General features: G+C 47.1%; 1 protein-coding gene across 1 annotated transcript; it reads left to right on the top strand.

The window, feature by feature from the left end:
• The first annotated feature begins 2137 nt into the window (after positions 1-2137).
• LOC142913415 (hydroxylysine kinase-like) lies at positions 2138-15731 on the top strand. The gene is made up of 5 exons (XM_076060958.1): positions 2138-2861; positions 5853-5995; positions 7428-7608; positions 8756-9035; positions 9748-15731. Exons 1-5 carry the CDS (start codon positions 2537-2539, stop codon positions 9920-9922), a joined length of 1104 nt encoding a protein of 367 aa, XP_075917073.1. The 5' UTR covers positions 2138-2536; the 3' UTR covers positions 9923-15731.
• Positions 15732-23543: the final 7812 nt, after the last annotated feature.

Raw genomic sequence — 23543 nt, 5'->3', positions numbered from 1 at the left:
CTGTGAACACAGTGGGGACTGTCTGTGTACTCAGTAGTGAGTAGTACATTATTATACAGCAGTGCATCTCATACACACACACACGCATCTCATACACACACGCATCTCATATACACACACACGCATCTCATACACACACACATCTCATACACACACACATCTCATACACACACACACGCATCTCATACACACACACACATCTCATACACACACATCTCATACACACACACACATCTCATACACACACACACATCACATACACACACACATCACATACACACATGCATCTCATACACACACACTCACATGCATCTCATACACACAAAGACCCCCGTATAGCCTTAACAGACTCGGGGCAATGGCTGGGAGCCAACACCTATGAAGGCCGGCCCAGCACACGATGGGGTGGGTGGCCAAACACCACGCCCGGCCGCATTTGTCTCCCAAGTGGCGATGTTCACACCCTGCACCAAGTACTCATTTGAGGCTGAGTTGACTTCAAAGACGGAAACAGGAATACTTCTTCACAATTATGGCAAATCGCCTGATGAAGCTGGTTGTAATAATCAGTGAACCGTCATACTCTAATGGTAAATGTTCTGGGTTTACTATCCAATACACCAGTGTGCTGAAGCAGTAACTAATTGGCACGTTTTGTTTACGTGAAATATGCTCTGACTTTAACATAGCTATTTCTGTGACCAGTTACAAGCTAATCACTCAGCTATTTCAATGCTAAATTCTATGCGAATTCCTTTGTCAAGGGGTACCTCTGCGGATGTGTATACTTTAACTTAGCTATTTCAATGAGCCATTTCAATGCTAAATTATATGCTAATTCCTTTGTCAAGGCGCTTTGTGTTTTTCTTCTCACACAGCTTAAAGGTCGTGATCTGAGCGTGGCTTCTCTCACTCCAGCGCTGTCCTCCAGACAGTCTCGTCCCTTCACCTGATGAAGGCCGCTTGTGTTGTGGCCGAAACGTCGTGATTTTTTGTTATTTTATTTTCACCTACGTGACTTTACCCAATAGAACCAAAGAGTATATTTTATACTTTTTGCATTGTTTACAGTCTGGAAGCTACCCACATGGCAAATTTCAAGTTTGTTGCATGTCGGGAAGTATGCTAAACATTTCGAACAGACACACATATTCACAAATTTCCCTTTTATCTATACAGACGAAGGGGTGGGTGACAGCACCACGCCCGGCCGCCTTTGTGTCTCCAGTGGCGATGTTCACACACCACACCAGTTACTCGTTTGAGGCTGAGTCGATCTAGGGGAGGCCCAGGAGCGGTTGAAATAATCGTCACCGGTGGTGGCCGTGAGCGGGAATTGAACTCGGGTTGCCGGGTTCGTAGCGCAGTGCGCTAACCGCTACACTACAATGCGTTAAGCTTCCACATCCGTGGGTCACGTGACAGATTTGACGTCACAGCTCACTTGCCGGGCAAAAAAATGCATTATTGAGCTCCCCCCCCCCTCCTCCCCCCCGAAAAAACACAAAAGTGTATTTTAATATTTTTTGCGTGGTGTACAGTCTGGAAAGTACCCACATGGCAAATTTCAAGTTTGTTGCATGTTGGGAAGTACGCTAAACATTTTGAACAGACACACATAATCACAACTTTGCCTTTTACATATGTATGGAGATAATTTCGGCCAGGGCTGCCCTGTGTCAGCGACTCTGAAAAATCTGCTGACACCCGGCACACCACGTCCAGCGTGTACCTTTCGCTATCGCCGTGGCTACCGGGGCTGTGCTGCCAACTCCACTCCGCACCAGCGACCCGGAAAATATTCAGTGACAGATTAAGCCCTGATTATTATTCACACAATTACACATCCAGTGGAATTTGAACACGTGATTTCGTGCTTACGGGACAAGGTGTTTACTCGGTGGGCCATAGCTGCAGCTCCCCAATGCTGCATAAACCCACGGTTCTTGTTAAAATTCCAGTTACAGTAATGCTACTTTATCAGGCACTGGCTGTATTTCCACTGAAATACACAAGGATAATTCTCTGTTATTACGAATGTTATATCTGACATGTTTAAGTGGTGCTTTTCTGTTCGGTGAAATGTGTTGCTATTAAATGTGATGCGAGCAAAGAGACGTGTTTATTGATCGCTGATCGATCGATTGACTTCATGGCCGAGCGGTAGCGCGTTGCAGATGTTTGTGGTACGAGTCCCACGACCGCCCCGGTTAACGCTGTGGGTGTATGAACTGTAAATATTGCGCACTGTCTGCTTCACAGTCGGATGCTAAAGATCTCGGAGATGTAATTTAAATAAGTAGTATGCCACGTGTGTCGGCACAACTCTGTAAATGCGACAACTACTGTGGGCTGTCCGTGAAGCGTAGCGCCTCCAGGGTGTAGCCTCGTGTGTACGCTGAGCTTGTTTCGCACCGTACGTAGCCAACCGTGCTCATCGGAGGCGCCTTGCGCTGCACGAATGGAGCGGACGCCAACGTGCACTTGCAAAACCCCAAAAGCTTTTTGATTGCCCTCGTTTTGTCCGTTAAAGACGATGCAAGCCGCGCCGCAGGACGATGGCCGCGAGCACGAGAAGCCGTGCCTCAGCGAGTCCCGCGTGGCGGAGCTGGTGGAGCGCCTCTACGGGGTGAGCGTGGCGGGGGTGAGCCCGCTGGCGAGCTACGTCGACCAGAACTACCGCGTGCTGGCGCGCGACGGTCGCCAGTTCGTGCTCAAGGTCACCAACACGCGGGACAGCCAGCGGCCGCAGCTGCTCGAGGTGCAGATGGCCATGATGAGGTTCCTGCGGGAGAGGGGCTTCCCCATGGAGGAGGTGGTGGACAACGTCAGCGGGAAGATCATGTCGCTCGAGAGCATCGGTGAGCTGCGCCTGCGGGGGTCCCGGGAGCAGAGACGTTGGAGAAGAGATGTACATAATACTAAATCTTGTTCTACTTGATGTGCGTCTCCATCTCTCTTTGTCTCCCCCTACATGCTAAGGCCTCGGCACAGAGACCCTATCTCTCTGTGCTCCATACGTTGTGTCTCTCTTTGTGTCTGTGTGTGAACTCCCTCCACTTAGGTGTCTGTATATATATCTGCGGTTCTGTGTTTCCTCTCTCTTAAATTTAGCTCTTCTATGCCTGATGATGATTGCTTGCGTTGCAATCAAAACGTCGCATGCTATTATGTAATTTTATTATTATTTCTTATTTCTATGTGACTTTACCGAAAAACCAAAGAGTAATTCCTGCAGTCACGAAAGCGACAAATCAAGTTTAATAGATCTACAGTGCAGTACAATTGATTTTGCTGCAACTGAACTCTGGCCCCCACAACATAGCACCACGCAGCAGCCTGTGATGCCTGTTTAATGCACGATTGTCACCCATAGAAGCCCTAATCCAGGCTCAACCTGCTTAGCCTTCAGATCTTATGATAGGGCACATTCCAGGTGATTTAGTCATAGGCTGATAGTAATCATACGAATACAGCATTGGTTTATACTTGCAAAGACAACGATCAATATCTGAGCATGAGGCGGCGGTATAATACTGGGTCGCACTCCACTGACGATAAGTGATGTAAAAGGATCATACTTTTTAGTTTTTGTGAGGTTGGTGGATGTAACGCACTGCTTGTTGGTACTGGCCCAAGGTCCACATTGTGATATTTTGTAAATTATTCATGTATATAAAAAAAACAATGTTTGGTGTGTGGGATGAAACTGGAATGACTGCTCACAGCAAAGCCACACGGACGAGACGATAACATCTGTGGTGAGAGATCAGAAGCACACTTTCTGTTTTCTCATCTACTGACCTGCAGGTTGGTAGATATAATGTTTGTACAGTTCACCGACGCCGCCATTCACCAACTGCACAGTGTGTTCCACCTCCCCACACCTCCGATGATCACGGTTGGCTACGTACGTATGGTGCGAAAGAATTTCAACATACTTAGAAAACCTAAATTGTCATTTTTGTTTCTGCTTATCTTCCCACGAGACCCTGAGAAGCAAACGTCAAACTCTTTGCATCGAGTTCCGGATTGGCTGACAAGGGGAACATGTCAAACCAAAACCATGTATTACATGAACAAGCATAGACGGCAAAGATATGTCACAAGTGATATATTGTAGAGATATGAGAGAGATTTATTCATGATAAAGGTTTTTGGGTGAGATCGCGTTATTTATAAATGTGTCATAACCCTCCACCACCCGACACAGCCAAACAGTAAAAAATGTGTCACGTTGACAACAGACAAAATAGTTCACTACTTTAGCCCACCGGTGTGATGAAGAGAGAATCCACAACATTTACAATATTTGAGTACGACGTTTCGCTGGTAATTACATCCAGCATCATCGAGCAATTCGCCAGAATGGTGAAGCCCTCACTTGCTCCCGGTCTTAAATAGAGCAGCAGGGTGATATCATTTAACTCATTCAGAGAGAGATTTAATCAGAAATATGATATTTATATGGAAGAGATAGGAGAAAGATCTATCCACAAGAGGAGAGATTTAGAGAAATGCAAACATGTCGATACAGAGCTTATCTCTCCCCCACACCCACTCCGGCCTCCTGCATCGCATCACTTCTATTAATATTATTATTGTAATCATTGTTACACTTGTTTTCACAGTAGAGCCTCACTGAGTATCGGGAGGGTCTTGTCAAACTTTTCAGTTGGGGGGAGGGCGCGGGGGCGACGGTTGTCGTGTGTAATTTCAAGTGAGTATTGCTGACTGAGACATGTACTTAATAAGTTCTTGTAAGGCGTGGCGGGATAGTTGTCCTGTAGACCAGAATGAATTAATTTTGGTGGTTCGGGCTTGGCCCACGGGCTGTAGTTGGGACAACACTGGGCTGCTAAACATTTGTAAAGCAAAGTGCTTCATAGCTCATCGGATTCCTCCAGTAAAAGTACATATTCTGATTATAATGCCTGGGCTAGCAGCGCTCCTTTAAACCCAGGCTCGGGGTTCATCGCGTGAGCTGACATCGCCGCCCAACGCCGTGTTTGGAATGCGAAGATCACGGAATGCCGCTGACCCTTATATTTACGTGATGGAACGAGCGATAAAAGTCGCCTCCTGATGCAGATGGGGCCCCCATTCACCCTGCTCCTAAGTAATTTGCTCAAGCTGAACCCAGGGAATTCAGCTAGACTCGTGTGCTGACGTATCCATTCTGGCCCAAACCTGGGCGAATTGCCCCCGGTTCCAGCCAGCGTGCGCTAAGGCGTGAGGGTTGCGTGCCACGTTGCAACTTTGGCGGATGCCTTACTCATGGGTGTGGCGAGGTATTATTCCTCTCAAATGCTTTATTTAGCTACAGCGGTTTAGACAACAAGGCCATATAGGAATGCGAATTTCGGAATGCGTTCGTGTTATTAATTTCTGGGTTAATAGTACCGTGAAAGAAAGTCATGAGAAAAAAATCACTCCAATTTACTATTTTGGGGGGGGGGGGGGGGACAGAAATACTCGATTCAAGTTGCTTGAGAGATTGGCGTTTTAAAGACTACACGAATTTTATGTGCGTTATATATCGGACTTGGCACATTCATTATTGTTATTAACCATTTAATACTGAGCAGCCAATTGTCGCTTAATTTCCTAAACAAAAGAATAGTAGCTTTGGCTATCAGTTGAGCAATTCATCAGAGACCCTGTGTAGTATAGCACGTGGGTAATGAACACAGGGCGCAAAGTGGTGAGTTGACACTTTGGCCAGACCTTGGAGGTTCCGATATCAGCTTCCAAACAGCTTTTTATGTTCCAGCAAAAGGAAGCGACGGTGAGATTTCACTAACCGTGGTGACCTCTTGACCTCGGTGGCGACTCCTGCTGTGAATTCTCAGACTGCGGCGAAGGAGAGAAGGAGTTCAACGTGCGGCTGCTCACGTACCTGCCCGGCGTGCCGCTGTCCAGGGTGCTGGCGGATGGCAGCCTGTACTACCAGGTGGGCAAGCTGGCAGCGAGCATCCACCAAGCCCTGCAGCAGGTACGAGCGCACGAGCGCCTCTTGACACGTGACATGAGACTGCAGGGATTCATATTCTTGTTGCTTTCGGTAAAGTCACCACCACGTAGAAGGGAAACAATAAAATAAAAAAAAAATATAAAACAATGAAATTCTCACGACGTTTCGACTGCAACACAAGCAATCGTCATGAGGTGTGAAAACCACAACAAGGAAATTTGAAAAAAAAAATTATTGTTGTGGTTTTCACACCTGATGATGATTGCTTGTGTTGCAGTCGAAACGTCGTGAAAATTCTATTGTTTTATATTTTTATTATTTTATTGTTTCCCTTCTACGTGACTTTACCGAAAGAAACAAGAATATGAGAATATTTGCCAAAGTAAAGAGGCAAAAAAGAAATAACTCGCAAATTACTTCATTGGGAAATGCGGAGCGATAGTTTCCCCAACCCCTTACTACGACAATCTTAAAAAAAAGTCTTGAGTCTCGGCGAGCCTTTTCTCTCGGTATGCAAGTGTAATGTGACGTAACGAGCCCACTCGCTCGGAACGTACGTAGCTGTTCATAATTAGCAACGTGAGAGTCCTTCCAAGTGATCGAATGGCTGGTTTTCAAGCAACGTATTTTTGTTGTCTGCCCCCCCCCCCAAATTTTATTCCAAGCGTCGGGGTGGAGCGGTGGTGCAGTTGTGAGCACACTGCGCTACGAACCCGGCCACCTGAGTTTTATTTCCGGCCACGGCTAACATTCGTGGCAAGTGATATCTGAACCAGTCCTGCCCCCCCCAACTCCCCTTGTCCTCTATCGTTCACCAACCTACACTGACCAGTTTGGCGAAGTATGGTCAAACACCCTACATGACCAACACTGAATACGGCAGTGCCTTGATAAGGGCTGTATGAGTTGTGCTAATTGGTGCCATGTCATGAGATGGAAAAAAACATCTCATTCTGTGCATCACCTCTGGTTAGAGAATGGCCCACAGAAGGTGATCTCACAAAACTACTTCTCAGATCCATTCAAGTGTCCTGTTATTCACAAATACCAATCAAACATTTGCCAGCCGCACGCAGGACTTGGGCAGCCCCACCCTCAGCTGCATAATAAGTCTAGATTTTTAGCTTTCGTGACTGCAAGGATTTATACTCTTTGGTTTTTTCGGTAAAGTCACGTAGGTAAAACTATAAAATGATAGAATTTTTAAAAATGTAGTTGTTTTTTCATTTATTCTTTTATTTTATAGTTTTACCTACGTGACTTTACCGGAAAAAAAAACAAAGAGAAAATAATAAGTCAAGGAGAACATATTTTTTGAAACGAAGACTATCCTTTGCTAGCTTGACGTTTTGCTGCCTTTAACTTACATGTGTACTCAACTGGCCAATGCGATGTTAATCTCGTATTGCATTTTTTGTCATCTTACCGCCTTCGTTTTTAAACATCTGCATAGTTTGAGCACCCGTTCCTGCACTCCCTGCAACGAGACAATTTCATCTGGAACCTGTCAAACACCCACCTGCTCGAGCCCTACCTCTTCACTCTGGACGGCGACCCCAACCAGGGTCTGGTCAGGGAGGTCATCGCCAAGTTCCGCGAGGAGATCCAACCCAACCTGCACAAGTTTACCAGATGTACGCTCGCCTCGCAGCTTCACCCGGGACGTAGCTCCATGCCTCAGGGGGCGAGGGGCGCTTCAGGCCACCGACGAGGCCTTGAAGCCACGACGGGTGCCGCGTACGTGTGTACGTTGAACTTCTTTCGCACCGTACGTAGCCAACCGTGCTAATCGGAGGTGCGGGGGAAGGACAACAAACTAAACACAAAAAATCAGTTCAAAAATAAATTAGTGTTCAATCTAGGTTTAAAAGTGCATAGCTCCAGTGCCTTCCTAATATCGGAAAGAAGAGCTTTTCAGACGGCCGCAAAAGTGCATCTGAAAGCGCGCGATGCGGTGACCGTCTTTGTTTGTTCGATGGTTAGCCAAAAGCCGCTGCGAGGATCACCCGAATTCGCGTGATGGTTTATGCTGCTTGACGAGATCAGCAAGGTATTGTGATTCATTTGTGGCAAGCATTTTCTTTGCAATGTGCTTCACGTGATTACTTTTACCCAGCATACACAGATGCATTACAAGGCATGCATGTAATGGGGGACACTCGCACAGACACGGATCACAGGTGAAATCAAATGACAGGTTTATTACATTCAGATGCTACTGTATATAAATCATAATTGTAATTTCTACCAAATCATTTTTCAATGCATGCTAAATTGTGTTCAACAGTTTTTGTTACACATATACTCATAATAATAATGTACAGCCCTTTGTCAATGCACTATCTGGACGAAGGCATTCCCAGGCTGTGTAGGGTCATGGGGGTTGTTTTGCCTCCTTCACCATGCTGGTCGGTGAGGAGGTAGGTAGGATCCCAGGACTGGTTCAGATATCAGTGATGTTCTCCATGGCCGGGAATCAAGGGCTCGTGATGCGGTGTGCATACCACTACACACCGCTCCATATCTCGCCCCTGTACAGGGTTGTACGACGCTGGTGGGTTATTGTAATTCTGTGCCTTTGAAGGCAGGAGAAGTCGGTTATTCACTGAGACTCTGCGGGGGCCGTTCTTAGACTCGCACACGCGGCTTGCGCAACACCAATCGTGCGGCCGGAATAAAAACGGCACGGGCACGAACGATGACGACGGCGACGAGGGGAGGACGGTCAACAATAAAAGACAACGGACGAAATCAAATTCGACGTTTTCTCCCTCGCCGCAGGCATAATCCACGGTGACTTCAATGACGACAACATCCTGGTGCAGGAGGTGGCCGCGGGAAGCGAGCAGCAGCAGCAGCAGGGGCCCAAGTCGGCGGAGGGAGCGCCGCGGCACCGCGTCTCTGGCATTGTGGACCTCAACTCGATGATGTTCGGCTACCACGTGTACGACCTGGCCATGGCCATCATGTACATGATGGTGGAGAGCGGAGAGGCGATGGAGGCCGGGGGTCACGTCCTGGCCGGCTACGAGAGCGTGCAGGCCCTCAGCGAGGACGAGAGGTAGGGCCGTTTACTTCCTGGTGGCGTGCAGGTGAGAGCGGAGGTGGGGAGGGGGGCCGGGGCAGGTCGGGTCGGGTCTGCCCGGATCGCCGTTGGCCGCATCGGGAAACGTTGGCTTCAAAAACCAGTGGCGGTTGCGTAACGAGAATTAATCCAAGTCTGGCGAGAATCCGATAAACTCGATGATTGTGCGGCAAAAAAAAACACACGTGCTTTATTATTTATTTAAAGCTCTTCATCAGACCAATGATGAATGAAGGTCTTGCCAATGCCATGTCGATTGTCGCGGTGGTTGACCATACTTCACCATGCTGGTTAATGTGTATTGGTGAACGGGGGGGATCAGTAACAGTTAAGACATAATAATGCTGATTACCATGATGTTGCTAACAGCACTTCTACGGATGCTGCTGATGACGGTGATGATGATTATAGAAAAGACACTCATAGCGATGTTGTTTACGATCATGTTGCTGATCACGCTGCTGCTGCTGCTGCTGCTGGAGACGAGGAAGATGAAGACGGCGACTTTCCTTCTGCTGGCACTTCTGCTGCTGACCACGAGACTTGATCCAACTATGGCTGCGATTCCTGGACGCTAAAATCCCAGCCGATCAACAAGTCGGCAGCAAAAACCTCTTGAATAACAAACGATATTAACCGTCACAACAGCAACGGCGACAACAACAACATGGTCTACTTTTCCCCGCAGGTTCTGCCAGTCGCTGGTCATGGCCCGCTACACGATCCTGCGATACCCGCAGAACGCCGACTACCTGCTGATAACGGCGCGCACCGGCTGGGTGAAGCTACGCGAGCTCTGGACCAGGGGCCTGGAGGACATGCAGAGGCTGTGGTCCGATGTTGCGGCACGGTACAGAAACTAGAACCGTGGTGGAGATCGAGCAGACGGCGAGGAGAGAGAAGGGGGAGTTTGGGGTGGGGGGGGGCCCACCGTGAGACACGTCCTCCCACTCGCCCCACCGGTACCTCCCGAGGCTTCGCAAGGAACCGGTTTCAACTTGAACATGGCGCCGTTGGTTTTGGACACGTGCGATCTTTGAATACGGAATCTGGAAAATGTGAATTGCTCATGCCAGGCACTTAATGCATAGGAGAGGTTTTTCGTGGCTTCAGGTTGAGGAGGCCACAAGTGCCACCTCGGGTTTTCCAGTCTCGGGCAATGGCGCGCGCGTCCGGTGGATCCGTTGAGTAACTGGAATGCGACGGCATTGGCTTCATCGGCAATACGATCCAAGCGCATTGAGAGACCGTCTAAATCCGCATCGCTGGGAATCGCCCAAAAACAGGAAAGTATTTATTCATTTTCTTCTTTGAAACATTTCGGAGACTTGAGACGATCGTAGACAAGAAGGACGAGGAAAGATTTTGGGCTGGACTTGAACAGGGGTAGTAAGATGGGAGATCTTAGTTGCCGGTGTGCAGATAATATAGGCGATTAGAGGGGGGGAGAGGTAGGAGCGTTGAGAGCCCATGGAAGATCTTGAAGACATTGAAGGCGTCTTCAAGATCCTCCATCTTGCGGTTGAGTCGGAATTAGATTGAGAGCACAGTGGAGGGATCCGAGTACCGGGTTGATGCGTTCTCATTGATGGGTGCAAGTTTGAAGGTTGGACGATCACTTGCACTTAGGAAGGTGGGAGATTTGTGGAGTCCACAGAGAGGGGTCCCTCCATGATTAATCAACGAGCACGATGAAGGCACGAATAAGATTCGGAGCGGCAGTTACATCGGCGCTTTCTCCAACCGGACAGGGGCACATATCTTCCCGGGATAAACTGCTCCGTATAATTGGTCCCTAGCAAAGGAGCTTCTTCATCATCAGACTTTTTTTTCACGTTCCAGTTCTCAATGAATCCACCTGTACGCGCCAAGTGATGGGCGGGGAAAGCACAGGGCCGTCACAGACAAAATCCATTGTCGTATTGTGCTTCTATGCTCCCGTGTCCATTCTTGGCCGCCTTTAACCCGCACTGACCGGCACGGTGAATTGTGGTCACGTGACCCCAACGGAGCAGCACGACGTGGGGTGGGGGTCGTCCTCATACAGCAGTGGATTGACACGAGGCCTGTACGCGTGCCTCTCAATCTCACGTCACCGGAGGTTGAACAAACCTGAAGTGGAAGCTGTTGTTTCCTCAACCTGGAGGCACTGGTCACCCACTGCCTTGTTGCATATGTACATACACGGATTTATACATATTTCCATACACATGTACATTTGCTTTCCATAGGTTACGTGTGTATGCATGGATGTATACATGCATGTGTACATTCATACCTACACACATGCATTCATATGTACAGATATAAATATATAAGTCCACTAATAATTTACATAGGAACTTGTTGGCAGATCTATACATTTGTAAATACATTTACAAACATATACCCATGTATGTGTACGCAACACATGCATGGGTATATGTCTGTATGGCGCGTACATTGACACGTATACGTATTTCCATACACATACATTTTTTCCCATAGGTCATGTGTGTATGCATGCATGTATGTATACATGCATGTATGCATGTGTACATTCATACATGTTTTTATGGGGCGTACATTGACATTGCTTACTTAGGCCCATATAATTATATTCGTATGTATAGCACATTGTCCTGTACAGGGTGTGTTGTCCTTGAATGTACCCATAATTAAATAATCGTAATTATACATCTAATTGAACTGTGCGGTTCAAGTTTCAAGTTTGCTATGTTCATGCAGGTGAGAACCCAAGAGACCAGGATGGTCTCATGTGAAGACTGACCTGGGGCATTCGGATGGGCAGTAGGGAGAGTGATGAACACCATGTATCCAATCGAGATAATTTGCGGTGTAATTTTCGCCAAACGTGGACCCTGACACCAGCGCACAGTGGTCCCACTCTTGCGAACTACGCCAAGGGATCTTTAACGTGTCCCCCTGGCTGAAATATTGGCAGCAAAAATCATCCTTACCGTGCTTGCATTTAACGTTTGCGAAAACCTCGAGCGAATCCGTGTCGGCAGCACGCACAGAGGCGCGTGCCGAGCGCACAAAAATGTCTCCGCCTTGGTCATTGTGCAAAATCACCAATTCCTAAATAACTGCATCCGTTGGTCATCCATCTTTCTAGAGTGGTCGCCGATAGCAGCACACGAGAAAAGCACGTGATGTTGGCAAACACCTGGGACTTTTAAATCTCGATATGATGCGTGTCAACGCGATGGTCGACATGTGGCGGTCGAGAGGAGGGCATGAGACACAGATGATGAAATCTTCACATTACCAAGTGTGAATGGGTTATGTGATTTCATAAACATAGCTAGGACTGCAGTCTACTGTAATCCATTTTCTTCAGTGATTGGTGGACACCCCTGTAACAGGTACATTCACAATCTTATACAGTAAACGTGTACATTGAGACATTAAATGCATGCTGTTAGAATTATGATGTATATGTATTACTATTAGGGATGTTCCCGATTTTCAGATTAATCTGAAAAATCTTGCAATCCAGGCTGAGACGTAAAATTTGGGACAAAATAAATAAATATTCTTTATATTGATCTGAAAAAGTGATGTCACAAACAGGTGGCATCACCTTCACGCCAAGAGTGGTGTCACTTGACAGGAGGTAATTGCCACGTGACATCACTTGTTAAAACCCCCAAAACGCATAAAAATTAGGACATCGTGTAAGTGGTCAAAAATCCATAAGAAGATCCATAATTGTTGTTACAAATGCAAGCAAGTAATTTTTTAAAATCAGAATATCGCCCATAGTATTTTACATGCATAAGCGTATCTGTACACACAAGTATGGGTGTGCATACACAAATACTAGGCGTGTAGCGATGCATAGACCGTAAACAAACGATTCCTACACCCACAAACGTTCGCATCTAATCGTGCATTTGGGAATTTGTCATTTACAAGTGATGCAAACGATGTCCGAGCGACACGGTACGCATCGCAGTCGGGCCAAGTTGAGTAAACGAAAACCGTAGAGACGAGAACGAAAAAAAGTGTGAAACAATACAAATGCGAGTTTCATCATCGATGGTGACCCACTGCAGGACCGGTGTTTTTATCGGTCGTAGTAACGACGCAGCGGATCAGAATCCTCGATCGACGGCGATTCCGTATGCTCGCAACACGTGTGGCAAATAGCGAACGTTAGAATCGCCCCTTGCGCTGGTCCAGATGTTCCACTTTTACTGGGAAACCACTTGCATTCCATCCGTGCAATCCACCTAATTGATCCGGTCACCTAATCCACCGCAGGCACTCGAGGTGCCGCGTTCACCACATTTGGTAATTAAAACCAAATTGTTTAATCTTGAATCTATCGCAGCGCCCGAGTGATGACGATACGTCGAACTGCTGGGTGGTGGGGGGGGGTAGTCTTATTCGTACATGCCTAGTATTTACCTACATGCATAACCTGCGCGCACAGGATAGTACTGGCGTAACGCGTGTAGCCAGTTTTCCGCCTTCAAAAGTGCCTTTATTTTTTAACAAAACAGGAGAGACGCGAGCGGCCCAGCTGCGGAGAGCTATCCTCCGGAAACGATGCTTGCGTTCCTCTGCACGGCTACCTCCTGGGGCGACAACCTGTGGTTAATCCCAACATTGCTCCCTGCCGTAGCTGCTCGTGCGTTAGGAACGTATTGTTGCTGCATCCAGCGCTGTTGACAAAACGGCGTTCACAGTTGACATGTAGTTCACATGTAGTTCACATGTAGTTCACATGTAGTTCACGCAGAGTTTCAGTGCAGCGTGCAACGTGTGCCTAGCTTTGAACTATTGTGTCGTGTTGTTTTAGTTTCCTGCCCCCCCCCGCCCCCCTCCCCGAATATATTTCACGTTAAGTGTATTTTTTTTCGGCGCAGGTGAGAAGCAAAATAAAAATTGGCGCAAAAACAACTTTCGGCACGTAAAATATAAAAATCGAAAAAATAAAAATATAAATGAATGTCATTGAAGATATTCCCTATGGCGCTTGTCGATGTGATTTCCAATTATGCTGTCAATGTCGCGCGTATCCATTTGAAAATCCTGCATAGCAGCGCACCACCCTGTGTGCCACGCACTTACAAAAAGAAATCCCCCGAAAATTCAGTTATTGAAAAACGCGACATGTTTCGAATGCCAACCCCCTTCAAAGCACCGTCTATACGTACACACGCAAACCTGAACAGGCTTAGGCTGAAATTAAGCAACAATGCGGATGCCGAATTTTTTAAATTCTGTCATGTTTGGATTTGACATCCTTCAACACTTCCAGACAATACTTTCGCAGGACCCAAGCTTGCAAACGACAAACACACACACACACACAAGTTTTAGCCCACGGAATTTTTAAGAGGGCAAATCGCAGTTTTCGGATTTTAAAATCTGATGTCATGTTTGGAATGTGTCACCCTTCAGCATCTCCAGATGCAAACTTGATTAAGTCTGAGTTTGTGAAAAAATAAGACACCCAAGTCTAAAATGTTTTGGTCTTACATTTGAGGGGCCTGTCATTAAAATGGCGGTTTTTCAATTTTTCCAAGTCGTAAATGTCGAGACTCCGCTCTCGTTCTTTAAATTTTAAGCTCTCCAAACGCTTTAGAACATCATTATAATTGACATCGCTCGCTCGGTGAACTTACTCGCCACTGTAATTAGATTGGGGAGGCAGGAATGGTGATGTTAAGTCGCTTATTATTACTGGAATCTTTAGATGTTAATAATGATTTAGTTGCGGTTGATGATCAAATGTGACGGTGCTGTCGTAGGGTCTCTAGCAATTGCACCACAATCGAGGGGTGTCCCAGAATAACCTGGTAACCCACACTTATTATTCTTCTCTCTAACCCCACGTGTGACTTCTTTGAAGCGCTTGACAATAGAACTTTCCCCGTACAGATGTTCCGCACAGTGGCCTTAAAACATTCGCTCGCATCATCTCTTCCATCCCCTTACTCTCTTTTACAAAGCCCTACCTCTCACGAAGGTGTGCTGCTTGTGTGGGTTATCAAGTTTTCCTAACACGCCCGCCAGTTGCAGTAGAATCTGGATATAAGCACACCCTTTACAGAGCAAGGCCACCAGTGTAACGTAAGAATGTGTTGCCATATAGGAACTGTGCTTATAGCAGGTGTGCTTATATCCAGCTACTTATCTGTTTTTATTTGCCAATGATTATTGCCCAGGGTCCACAGCATGGGACTAGTCGCTCGTGACGCCGACGTGCAGTGTTGTCAACGCAAACCACAATGACATGCGATTTGTGTTCTAGAAGTGTCTGCATGCGACCCCTATTGGCCTGCGGCCTAACCGCGCACCTATCTCGTCTGAGCAGGTTTTGAGCCTGGATACTGCTCGGATGGGCGACCACCTTGCACAAAACACAGGTGCAGTAGTAGTGGGCGTTCCGGGCAGTGCAGCTAAATCCATTTTGTGTCTGTACTCCCCCTGAGCTTTATCAAGACACACTGACGTGTGGTCAGATAACCCCTCACTACCGACTGCTGGGTGGCGTGAGCCCTTATCCAGCAGTGGATTGACAAACGGGGGATGTATACACGCACACGTACGGCTGTGTAGCCAAGACGAAAGATAATCCGTTTGATCTCTTCGAAACAATGGCATTGTAATCGAACAAATTGTTCATTCATTTTCACAAGTGAGGGGGAGAGAAAGAAGGGGGAGGGGGGGGTGGATCTTTTCCAACTCTGACCTCTTTTTAGCTCGCTGGTTGCCCCCAGTGGTCCGGCAAAGGCCGTGGTTTTATTCCGGGGGTTTGTGCAGTGCACGGAATTTATAGCGGTCCGCATCCAGTTGGGCCAACCACCACACCCCCCGTACATTCCACGTACAACCAGAGGGCCACAGCCCCCCAAAGTCCATTCAGTCTTCACGCGTGGCGCGCCCGCACACGAGGAGGCCTTACATTTCTCATGGAATATTTTCCGGGTCGCTGGTAGACCGGAGGAGGCACACGTGATTTTTTTGTGTAGCCACGGCCGTAGTGTGAGAAGTGCGTACTGGACGTGGTGTGCCGTGTGTGGGACGTGGTTGAAATTAAGCCCCGCTCACATGCGCATCCGTGGGTGATAATAATAATACTGTCAGAATATTTTTTTTCCCGTTCATTTACTCAGGAAATCCTGACTGTTTCTGAGATTTTGTATTCATGAAGTTCCAGCGTTCAGATGTTCGACCAATTCCTTTGTAGCTTGTTTGGCTCGTGAGAGGAAACCGGAGTAACTCGGAGATTACCTGTGCATACGAAAGGTGGTGGGGGGGGGGGGTAACACTCGACAACTGCATAGATGTTTTACATTTTTATTTTATTGTTTCCCTTCTACGTGACTTTACCAAAATAACCAAGAATATAAAAAGCGTCACCGTACACCGACATCTGTTGGCCAACTTGCAGCGCAAGGCCTGAAACGTCTGCTTTTCCCAGACAGTCTTCAAATTAAGCACTAAACCCAGGCTCTTCCCCGGCTGAGCTTCAAAGATCTGACGAGATTTGGTGCATTCTGGGTTAATTTTGTTATTTTGTGAGTTGCGGTTGCATTCAGATATTTTTGTTAATCTAAACTACAGTTGACCTTAGAACCCTCAGACATGGGCGTGGGGAGTCCTGGCCTCGTGAAAGATCAGTCGACTTTCTTGCGTTGCCATGACCTTCCACTCGGCGGACTTTGGGAACGGTAGTGGGGTGGGGGTGGTGGGTGTTTGATGATTTTGCTGTAAAGGTTTCCTCTACAAAAGTGGGACACTCCTGGGTTTTGCCACCAAGTACTAAGTCATGTTTTGCAGAGGGGTCAAATACTTATTTCCCTCATTAAAATGCAAATCAATTTATAAAATTTTTGACATGCGTTTTTCTGGATTTTTGTTGTTATTCTGTCTCTCACTGTTCAAATAAACCTACCATGAAAATTATAGACTGATCATTTCTTTGTCAGTGGGCAAACGTACAAAATCAGCAGGGGATCAAATACTTTTTTCCCTCACTGTAAGTTCGATTACAGGGAATGACTATAACATGAATTGAAAGTGATATCTGGACTCCTTCAAACAAACCGCATTGACCAGTGTGGTGCAGTATGGTCAAGTAACCCATATAATATGGGGAAAGGCATCATCCAGCAGTGGATTGATCTGAGGCTGTGAAAATTGGCTAAGCCTCGAACGCAGATGCACCACGTATACACTGCCGCCTCCTGTCTTATGCCATTACCGACGAGAATGTTGCCCTCTCATACTAAATTAAAACTTTTTTATTTTACCAGGGCCCACTGAGCTGTAAAGCTCTTTTTTTTAGAAGCGACCTGGCCACAAATGATAGCTCAACGAAGTGGCTTATCGTGTGAAAATTTCTAGCAGCCAAATACTCCAAACACATGCTTCTGAATTGGGAGGGAAAAACCGGAGGACTCGGAGAAAAAGCCACACGATCAAGGGGAGAACATCCAAATATACAGCAGCAGGCGTCAGTCGAGATCGAACCAACGACCTCCTGTATACCAGGCGAGGTAGTTAACATCTGGCCACTGTGCTTGCAGCCCATCTTACCCGAGTGAATGTGAGCTTGCATTCTGTGCTCTGGTAACCCGTAATTGTACACAAGCGAGAGTGAGAAAGTACACCGCCAGTTTTTCAGGTCGCCCTATCCGATGAGAGCGATCAAACACAATGTGCGATTCTCAGAGACAGCAATAATATAATCCCATTCCTCTAGAATTACTGTCAGCTGTGCCCCTATGATAGGAAAGGTTATGCCACTCTTCAGAGGTATGGGGTGCTCTCCTTTCCTTCTCACCTCATCTATGCCAACCGTGTCACGATGTATTTATTTCAATTCTGCCTCTCGTTCGCCAGTCTGATTCTTCAGCTTGTGTACGTCTTGTATCGAGTAGGTGGTGTGGCCAACACCACGCCAAAGGGGTCGTCCATAAATGACGTCACGCACCTGGGGGGGGGGTCAGACATTTGTGACGATGCGTGACGAGGGGGGGGGGGTGAGAAATGTGACGTCACATCAAAATGCGCAACTTTAAATAAATATAGACAACACGCTCCACTTAATTAAATAGACTTGTTAATAAATGTTTTCTCCTACAACATCAGAGTGCAGCGGCACAATAAATACGCACTACAATGACAATAGTTTAAAGCGATTTGAAGCATGTTTTATCTTTTTTTTGGGGGGGGGGTCAGACATTTGTGACAATGACGAGGGGGGGGGGTCAAAATTCGTCCAAAATCTCGTGACGTCATTTATGGACGGCCCCAAAGCCGCTTTTGTCGCCCCAATGCTGACGTATCCACAGCACACCAGGTACTCATTTAAGTCTGAGCCGACATAATTGAGGCCCAGGAAGTCACCGTTGTGACCACATACACACGCACGAACATTCGCCAATGCGTCATCATCGCCTTTCCGATCACTTAGCGGCCGACGACAACGACGACGACGACGATGTCTGGGGCCGCTCTACCCGATGCAAGGATTCTGCCGACGGCTAAAGGCTCCTCCTCCCGTGCGCCTCTGGCGATGCCCCCCGAACATCGCTGTGCCGAGATGGCTGCATCAACGGCGGGCGCTGCGCGGCTCCCTGGCGTGTGCACCTGCAGGGACGGCTACTCAGGGCTTCGTTGCCACAAGCGTACGGCCACCATCTGCTGCTGCTGCTGCCGCCTCTCAAATCCCCGCCGTCAACTCTTCGTAGAGAGAGATTGGGGGGGGGGGGGGGGGGTATCCGATCGGGATTTCCTTGGCATTTTTCCATCCAGTCCTCTGCATTCTCAAACTGAAGTTTGTGGGCCAGTCTTCCACGGTCCATTCGCATCTCCCATTAGTCGCCATTGAAGTGTAAATTGGACCGTATCGCTGCATTGTATTGCAGGCTGCTGATTTTGTGGGAAGTGAAAAGTGGGCCGCAGAAAGGTGTATCTACTGGCTTTACGAAACACCTGTTGTAGCCTATAGTTACCTGTGTACTAGAGGACATCGAAAGAACGGGTCAACTCCTTGGTAGGTCGGTAAGCTGTACAATGTGGTTATTTATATAAGCATCGTGTCGATCTGTTGATTTGAGAGCTGGAATCAAGACATTCTTCCATATAAGCTGGTATGCTTGATTTGTCACATCGTGTTCCCTGAGATATCACAAATAGAGGCATCAAATGACTGCATCTAACAGAGAAATCCATGTTTAGAAGTCTGTCTCCTTCCTGTTTTATTTCCTCGTAATGATATTTCAAATTTTCAGATTCAGGTTAATGTATCAAGATGCGTTAAAATTGTGGGGAAGATATGTGACCGTTAGTCATTATACCCTGGTCAATGCAGGTTGGTGAGGAAACTCACCCGACGTGGATAACCACACACCACTTGCACTCAGATGACCCCAACCACTCGGGACTCAAGCAGGTACACGGATAGCACCGGGAGGTCTTCATCCAGCTGTGGATTAATCGTGGTCAATGATGACATTCAATGTTTAAGGTGTAGTAGCGGTGCAATTGTTAGCGCAATGCACTATGAACCCAGCAGCGACTCAAGTTTGATTACTGATCACGGATGACATCAGTAGCGAGTGATATCTGAACTAATTCTGGGCACCTACCTGTCCTTCACCAATCCACACTGACCAATGTGGTGAATGATGGTCAAACAACCCCCATGGCAGAAACATCGTGGTGGAGGAATTTATCCAGCAGTGGATCGACAAAGGTCTTCACATTTAAATAAAATGTTTAGTGCCAAGCGATTGGACTACACATTTTAATTCTAGATTTAAAGCTTTCGTGACTGCTAGGATCCATACTCTTTGGTTCTATTGGGTAAAGTCAGCGCTGTCCTCCAGACAGTCTTGTCCCTTCACCTGATGAAGGCCGCTTGTGTTGTGGCCGAAACGTCGTGATTTTTTGTTATGTTATTTTCACCTACGTGACTTTACCCAATAGAACCAAAGAGTACTACACATTTTACCCAGCAGAATGGCGGTGATTATCGCACGCGCAAAACGAAATCGTCTCGCAAGTTCACAGTGTCACATTGTGCGTCTTCATTCTTTGTGCCGTCTGCCTTTTGCTCAGGCCAAGCGCGACATCCCGTGTAGTCACGGCGCTGTCACTGATCACCAATCGATTATATAATTACTGCACCTGAATGAGTTAAATGAAGACGTCACCCTGCTGCTGCTCTATTTAAGACCGGGAGCAAGTGAGGGCTTTACCATTCTGGCGAATTGCCCGATGATGCTGTATGTAATTATCAGCGAAACGTCGTATTCAAACTGTAAATGTTGTTGATTCACCCTTCAACACAGCGGTGGGCTGATATAGTGAACTCTTTTGTCTTTTGTCAACGTGACACTTTTTTTGCTGATTGGCCGTGTCGGGTGGTGGAGGGTTACGACACATTTATAAATAACGCGATCTAACCCAAAAACCTTTATTATGAATCACGACTCTAATTACACCATAACTAGCTACGTGTCCACCAGGCTAACTACACTAATTACACCGTAATTAGCTACATAACCACCAGGCTAACTACACTAATTACACCGTACCTAGCTACGTAACCACCAGGCTAACTACAATAATTACACCGTAACTAGCTACGTGACCACCAGGCTAACTACACTAATTACACCGTAACTAGCTACGTAACCACCAGGCTAACTACACTAATTACACCGTAACTAGCTACGTGACCACCAGGCTAATGACACTAATTACACCATAACTAGCTACATAACCACCAGGCTAACTACACTAATTACACCGTAACTAGCTACGTGACCACCAGGCTAACTACACTAACTACACCGTAACTAGCTACGTAACCACCAGGCTAACTACGCTAATTACACCGTAACTAGCTACGTGACCGCCAGGCTAACTACACTAATTACACCGTAACTAGCTACGTGACCACCAGGCTAACTACACTAATTACACCGTAACTAGCTACGTCACCACCAGGCTAACTACACTAATTACACCGTAACTAGCTCCGTAACCAACAGGCTAACTACACAAATTACACCGTAACTAGCTACGTAAGCACCAGGCTAACTACACTAATTACACCCTAACTAGCTACGTCACCACCAGGCTAACTACACTAATTACACCGTAACTAGCTACGTCACCACCAGGCTAACTACACTAATTACACCGTAACTAGCTCCGTAACCACCAGGCTAACTACACGAATTACACCGTAACAAGCTACGTAACCACCAGGCTAACTACACTAATTACACCGTAACCAGCTACGTAACCCCCAGGCTAACTACACTAATTACACCATAACTAGCTATGTCACCACCAGGCTAACTACACTAATTACACCGTAACTAGCTACGTAACCACCAGGCTAACTACACTAATTTCACCGTAACTAGCTACGTCACCACCAGGCTAACTACACTAATTACACCGTAACTAGCTACGTAACCACCAGGCTAACTACACTAATTACACCGTAACTAGCTACGCAACCACCAGGCTAACTACACTAATTACACCGTAACTAGCTACGTAACCACCAGGCTAACTACACTAATTACACCGTAACTAGCTACGTAACCACCAGGCTAACTACACTAATTACACCGTAACTAGCTACGTGACCACCAGGCTAACTACACTAACTACACTGGGAGTAGCTACAACGGACAGGACCCCAGCTTGGGTCCAAGTCCACGTGTTGGTGACTCTTCACGGACGTCGAATGTAGATCTTCAGGATGACAACAGCAACTCTGGGGAACCCAGCTTATATCCTCCGTGGCCGTGGCTGGCCCCACCCTTGGCCACGACCACCTTCTAGAATCCTCGAGCAGGATCTCGCCCCGACACGTGACCACCCCTAGCCCCCCCACTTGGGGACCCTGTGTAGACTTTACCAGTCACGTGTTCTCCGGGGTCAACCCGAGTGCCATGGCCTAAAGTAACCCGATTCCATGGCTGACACTCTCACACCCCATCCTGTAGGGGTCGGCAATGCACACCTGAGCGTGGTGTCACTCAGCGCTATGACTCAGCGCTCACAGAACCCCTCTCGGGCCAGCACGACACCCGCATACAAGTGGTGTCCACGATGTGAGTACATCGCACACCGTGCCCCTCTAGTGCCGGCATTACACAGCGACGTCTGCGACGTCAGTACATCTGCATTCCTCTTTCCATCCCAGAGTAACTCTCAGCATGCACCGCTCCACGCTTTTTTCCTAAATACTTTTCAGCTTTTGTTCCATGTTCTTGTTTGATAATTCTTATTTATCACCGGTGCTATGGTATAAGCCATGGTCCCTTTGTATTCTGTGCAACGGCATGGACCATAAATAGCTCGGCACACACCCGGCTTGTTGATGTCCAATTGAACGATGCAATGCGGTGGCACTGGAACCTTAAAGCAGGATCCAAAATCCTGGCTTCTCGAGTTGCCACGCATCACTTCCCCATCCATTTGCCTCAATACTGCAACTGTCCGGGAAGCACAGCAAATCGTGGAAAAACGAACGTCTCCCCATCCATTCGGATCTCAATACAGTCCCTCGCCAGCACTCGAGTCGCGCAAGCCTTTTTGGACCCACGCGCTTAACCTTCAACAATGTAACTTCAAACGTGATATTCTTGGGTCTTTCGGTAAAGTCACGTAGATAGGTTCAAAGAAAATAATAAAAATAACAAAAAAACTGCAACGTTTCTATCACAACACAAGCAATCGTCATCAGGAGAGCAATCTTATTATCTCTGAGATCAGGGCTAGGCCAGCCCTGAACAAGATCCGTCGACTCGATCAAGTCACTCACATTTCTGAAGAGATGCCGCGACACTAAGGTAATACCGATCGCCTTCACACTGACATCTGCTGTTGTCACTTCTCCCAATGGTAAACGGATCTTGTTCAGGGCTGGCCTAGCCCTGATCTCAGGGATAATAAGATTGCTCTCCTGATGACGACTGCTTGTGCTGTGATCGAAACGTCGTAGTTTTTTTGTTATTTTCTTTGAACCTATCTACGTGACTTTACCGAAAGACCCAAGAATGTGAATTCCTGCAGTCACGAAAGCTTTAAGTCAACATTCAAACGTGATTCTTGGAAATCTGAATGAAGTCCACAAGACACAAACACCTCATGAAAGACCCGATGTAAAAGGTACCTGGCTTCGATCTTCCATAAAGCTTACGGGCTACCCTAAACAACATCCGGTCGATGCACAAAAAAGGAAAACAGAAAAAACTCTCCAGTGTGCGACTGGGCTCACCCAGAACCATGGAACATATAACAATTCAATGCCCGATTCACAAACATAATGGAGGCATTACAGTGATACAATCTGCTACAGCTGACGCAGTCATCCGGCTCTACCACCTCAAAGAAACATTATTGTAGTTGCTACACGTCTGCACATACGAATAAGAGGTTTGTGAAACTTGAATCGATGTGGTCATGCTATATAAAGCTGCTGCACTG

The sequence above is a fragment of the Petromyzon marinus genome, unplaced genomic scaffold (assembly GCF_048934315.1).
Source record: "Petromyzon marinus isolate PM22_M1 ecotype Great Lakes invasive population unplaced genomic scaffold, UKy_Petmar_22M1.pri1.0 PM_G_Scaffold_252, whole genome shotgun sequence".
Lineage (NCBI taxonomy): Eukaryota > Metazoa > Chordata > Hyperoartia > Petromyzontiformes > Petromyzontidae > Petromyzon > Petromyzon marinus.
Note: the sequence above shows the minus strand (reverse complement) of the source record. Positions and strands in the feature narration are given on the sequence as shown.

Coding starts and splice junctions, on each gene's coding strand:
- LOC142913415 (XM_076060958.1), top strand. CDS start 2,537: ATGCAAGCCGCGCCGCAGGACGATGGCCGCGAGCACGAGAAGCCGTGC. Junction 5,996..7,427: donor TCCACCAAGCCCTGCAGCAG/GTACGAGCGCAC, acceptor ACATCTGCATAG/TTTGAGCACCCGTTCCTGCA. Junction 7,609..8,755: donor CCTGCACAAGTTTACCAGAT/GTACGCTCGCCT, acceptor CCCTCGCCGCAG/GCATAATCCACGGTGACTTC.